General features: G+C 36.2%; 1 protein-coding gene across 2 annotated transcripts; it reads right to left on the bottom strand.

The window, feature by feature from the left end:
• Positions 1-1,887: 1,887 nt before the first annotated feature.
• LOC111900364 (uncharacterized protein At1g76660) lies at positions 1,888-3,899 on the bottom strand. Of its 2 annotated transcripts, XM_023896242.3 has the most exons (3): positions 3,713-3,865; positions 3,340-3,423; positions 1,888-3,130 (listed from the first exon to the last, which is right to left on the bottom strand). In XM_023896242.3, the coding sequence occupies exon 3, from the start codon at positions 3,020-3,022 to the stop codon at positions 2,066-2,068; it is 957 nt and encodes a 318-aa protein (XP_023752010.1). In that variant the 5' UTR covers positions 3,023-3,130; positions 3,340-3,423; positions 3,713-3,865; the 3' UTR covers positions 1,888-2,065. The 2 variants fall into 2 exon arrangements, with proteins under 2 accessions (XP_023752010.1, XP_023752009.1); XM_023896241.3 differs by lacking the exon at positions 3,340-3,423 and having other exon boundaries at positions 3,713-3,899.
• Between the last annotated feature and the right edge of the window lie 614 nt (positions 3,900-4,513).

Here is a 4,513-nt window from a genome sequence, read left to right as displayed (position 1 = left end):
ATATATATATATATATATATATATATATATATATATATATATATATATATATATATATATAGATCCGATAAGAAAATTTTTCTGGTAGGAAGGTAAGAAGTTTTTTTTTCTACATATTTTTTTGATGAACAAAAGAAATGAATCACTAGATGATTCATTTGTAAGATGATTCACAAGAAAAAAATTCCCAATAAAACATCTTTATGATTCATTTTTAAGTAAATTAAGAAAAAAAATCATTTTTGTGACAATGTTAGTGAATAACAACAAAATCGTTGTATAAATGAGTCATCGAGATGTTTTTTTGAAATTTTTTTTTGTGAATCATCTTACAAATGAATCATCTAATGATTCATTTTGTTTGTTCGCGAAAAAAATATATAGAAAAAAAACTTCTTACCTTTCTACCAAAAATTTCCTTCTTATTTGATCTTGATTCTCTCTCTCTCTCTCTCTCTCTCTCTCTATATATATATATATATATATATATATATATATATATATATATATATATATATATATATATATATATTGTAATTATTAAGAAATATTGGAAGTTAATTTTTATGGCTATGAAGATGAAATATTTGTTAACATTGGTAAAAAATATTTTATGAATTTCATTGAAATTTAGTTTGCTACTCATATAGGCTAGAGAGTGGTTTGATACAAGTTCGACAACTATTTATAGATGGTGGAGAAAGTCAAAAATAAATATTTCGTCATATTTTTTATTAATATATTAAAATTGTTATGTTAAATGGCAAAATAAACATGTAATGTTGTAAAGCTGATGTGACATGTAAAATAATAATGTGACATTGAAACATGCATATCACCACTTCTTCTCGCTTTAGGTCGAAAGGTATACTCTCTACGATATGGAGCGTGGTAAGCTTCCAGATTAGCCAAGAACATCACCACTATGTGTGGTCAGTGTACTCCCAACGATGAAGATGACGAAGAGAAAAGAATGTGAAGCAATAAACGAAGACAGATAGAGAAAGACAAAAAAAAAAAAAAGTTAGTCCTTGATTGGTCATTGCCATGTGTCCTTAACACAACAAACCATCATGGTCGCGGCACCCAGGGGTAGTGTGTACGCCCGTGGTGGCGTTGCCACCTCAGCCACGGCCGCCCACGGATGGATCCATAAGTTGTATACCACACGACATTACAACAAAAACAAAGACAAGATTGGAATGAAAACAAATGTCAATGCTAGTAAAATCTAGGGTTGTCAAATCGGGCAGTCGTGTCGTGTTTTTGTCTGACACGACACGAGACGACAATGTTTTGTGTAACACGAACACGACATGACACGATATCGTGTTTTTTTTCACTAACATGAAAATGAACCAATTAAAACACGACAACACGACACGACACGACAAATATAACATTACATAACTATTAGTTTATTTAACTTATACTTAATCATATATAACACGACAAAAACGACAAACACATGCTCAATCGCATTAAATTCGTGTCGATTTACGAACACGAACACGACATCGGATTTTTTAAACTTGACACGAAAACGACACGAACACGAATTCGAATTTGGATTTCATCCCAATTTCGTTTCGTGTCGTGTATTTTTGTCGTGTCTTGTCATAAATTGACACCCCTAGTAAAATCCTAAGGAACTCGTGGAACTTATGTTTCTTCATTACATTTTAGCCGTACAATCATTAACCCAAGATTGTCAAATATCTCGATCTACCCTTTTTTGTTTATTGTTTTTTTTTTCATTAACTTTTCATTTGAATATAAGATAAACAATTACAACGAAGTTTGTTTTGCATGTATGTCTTTCAAATAATTAGGTCATTAAAGTCGAAAGACAAGATGATACAGAAAGATAAGTACTTGCACAATTGATTGTAGCAATGATGTTAACTATGAAGCTTTATTAAAATCTAAAAAACAAAAAATATCTTTCACATATTATATGCAACTAAGAAAGGTTATGATTTGAAGAATAAATAATATAAACTTTTTACCTATACCTATGGGGCTTTTGATTATTCATATTTTTTTCTTTTAATTTATCGAATAACTAGCTGACACTTGGCTGTATCATTGGAAAGAAAGCCCAGTTCTTAATGGGCCCAGGACCGGTTTCTTTTCCAAGAATCTTCTCACCGGCTTCGGCACACCTATTCGACTCTCCTTCGCCACCATCGGCGCTGTCAAAATTGAAATCTTTTACAGATCCAAAGGTGACGGTTGATCTATGACCCCTACTCACGTCATCGGAGAAACTATCCCGGCCGTTTGCCACATCAGCAATAAGTCTCCGTTCGACTTCTTCCGGCGTGATCTCGAAGGAGACTCTATGATGAATCATATTCTGATCGTCGTTCGAGAAACTGGTGAGTGGACCCACATCGGAGTTTTGCCGGTCTAGATTGGTCGAATTGGGGGTAGTAGTTCCAGATTCTTGTTGTGATTCCCATCCTCGAGGCCATAGCTTTGCTCCGGTTGGGTTCCGGAGGACGACAGGACCTCTATCCGGGAACGGAGAGGAGGTGCCGGAATTGGAGACACCGGAACCAGGTGATATGAGTTGGCCTATCGGACTTCCTGGGTATAGCTGAAACAATTGCGATTCGTGGTGGGATGATGTAAATTTCCGATCGACTTCGCCGTTTTGGTTACCGGAACCTAGAAACCGAGCAAATGGCACCTCCGGGGATGAAGGTGTGGTAAGATGAACAGATTCCGGAGGAGGAGTGAACGGAGCAGTTGATGGCTCGGTGGTGTATGTCGAGAACACCGGTGGTGATACCAATTGTCTTTCATGGGCGTAAGGTCCCACTGCAAACATGTTAGTCGGATCGCTAGGTGAATACATACCAGAGGATGCGGCGGTGAAGGAAAGTAAACCGCCAGGTGATTGGGTGGCAGACGGTGGTTCTGATTGAAGGAAAGAAGCCGGAGAAGATGGAGGCGCCATGAATGGAAGGACTATTGATGTTGGTTGAGGCAGGTTTTCTATCGTCGGAGCTTCCATTGTTGAAGAACGAGGTTCGGAAACAAGAACAGCATGGCCGATCTTCTTGTTTCGTTTCTGAGATCCAAAACACGATGTAATATTCCAAAAACTTCCCCATCTTCGTTTCTGTAAAGGCAATCATTATTCAGTAACAATCAATGTACAAATTACAGAATGTTATGAAAAACAGAAAAAATTAACAATCAGCATACGATCTTGAGAAACCTAAATTGGATTCTTTTCATGAGACAATTCATAAGCGTGTTGAATTCGAAGCATTCAACATTTGTGATCAAAGTCATCAAAATTTGACATTAAGATTGTTGAAACATTACCTTTCTCTCATTGATCTAATTACGTGATGAAATATATATTGGAATAAGAACCCTAATATCAATTCCAACAAAATTACTTCAAAACTGCAAAAATAGAACACCCGGAGAAAACACAAAAGATCAGTTCTATCATTTGAAAATGGAGTTTCCATGTAAACACAAATCATTGTCACATAATCACACACGTTCAAATGAAACAGAAACAGAAACAGAAACAGAAACAGAAACCGTGATGTCTGATTCAACGGTGATTAAACGATGAACCCCAGATCTTATATACTAAGGAATCAAATTCCAAAAAAAAAAAAACATATAGCCGATTAAGAACAACGAAATCAAAACAAGAAACAGCAAAACGATCGAATATAATCACCTGAACTGAAGAAGATTGATAAGCTCTGTTCTCCACCGATGCAATCGCCGTCGCGGCGGCGTTGATCGTGTCCCTAGTGCTATCGACACCTCTCATCTTCAAAAGATCTCACAAGTCACACTTTTGTTCATGGTCTCGCAATTTGATGCTCCGTAGGTGTATATGAAGGCGAAGGCATCACATTTGTGGTCAAACACGGCAACGACTTGAGATTTTGCTATTGGGAATTGGCAATGTAAACTTTTAGTTTAAAAGGGGACCTTTTATGATTTTATAAGGGAGGTTATTGTAATATCTGTTAAATTTCTAAAAGACTAAAACACCTTTATTATTAATTTTGAATTTTATTATGTTAGCCATAGTTTTTTTTTTTTCTTTTGAAGGAAAAATTTCTTGTTAGTTTTCGGCTTGCGTGCACAACTAATTCATACAATGAATAGACGAATTTTCATGGCATATGGCTGATCAAGACAGCATACAATGAATAGACGAATTTTCATGGCATATGGCTGATCAAGACAACATATGCCACCAAAACAAGATGGGGGTTTAACTTGGAGATCGGACCCTAAAAGTATCTCATCTTGTTTGTGATGGTGAATTTTGGTGGCTAAATTCGGTCCCTAAAAAGGTGACGAGTTTTGTCTGGCGTGCTAAACAGGGGAGGATTCATCTGCAAAGGCTTTAGAGAGAAGAAACATCCCTGTTCCATCCCTGATGTGTGGGTTATGTGCAGACAGTAACAAATCTACTAACCATATTCTTTACCTTCTGCAGTTTGGCGAAGTAGATCTTATGTAC

This window comes from Lactuca sativa, chromosome 6, assembly GCF_002870075.4.
Source record: "Lactuca sativa cultivar Salinas chromosome 6, Lsat_Salinas_v11, whole genome shotgun sequence".
NCBI lineage: Eukaryota > Viridiplantae > Streptophyta > Magnoliopsida > Asterales > Asteraceae > Lactuca > Lactuca sativa.
The sequence above is the reverse complement of the archived record's forward strand: the minus strand, read 5'-3'. Positions and strand labels throughout refer to the sequence as shown.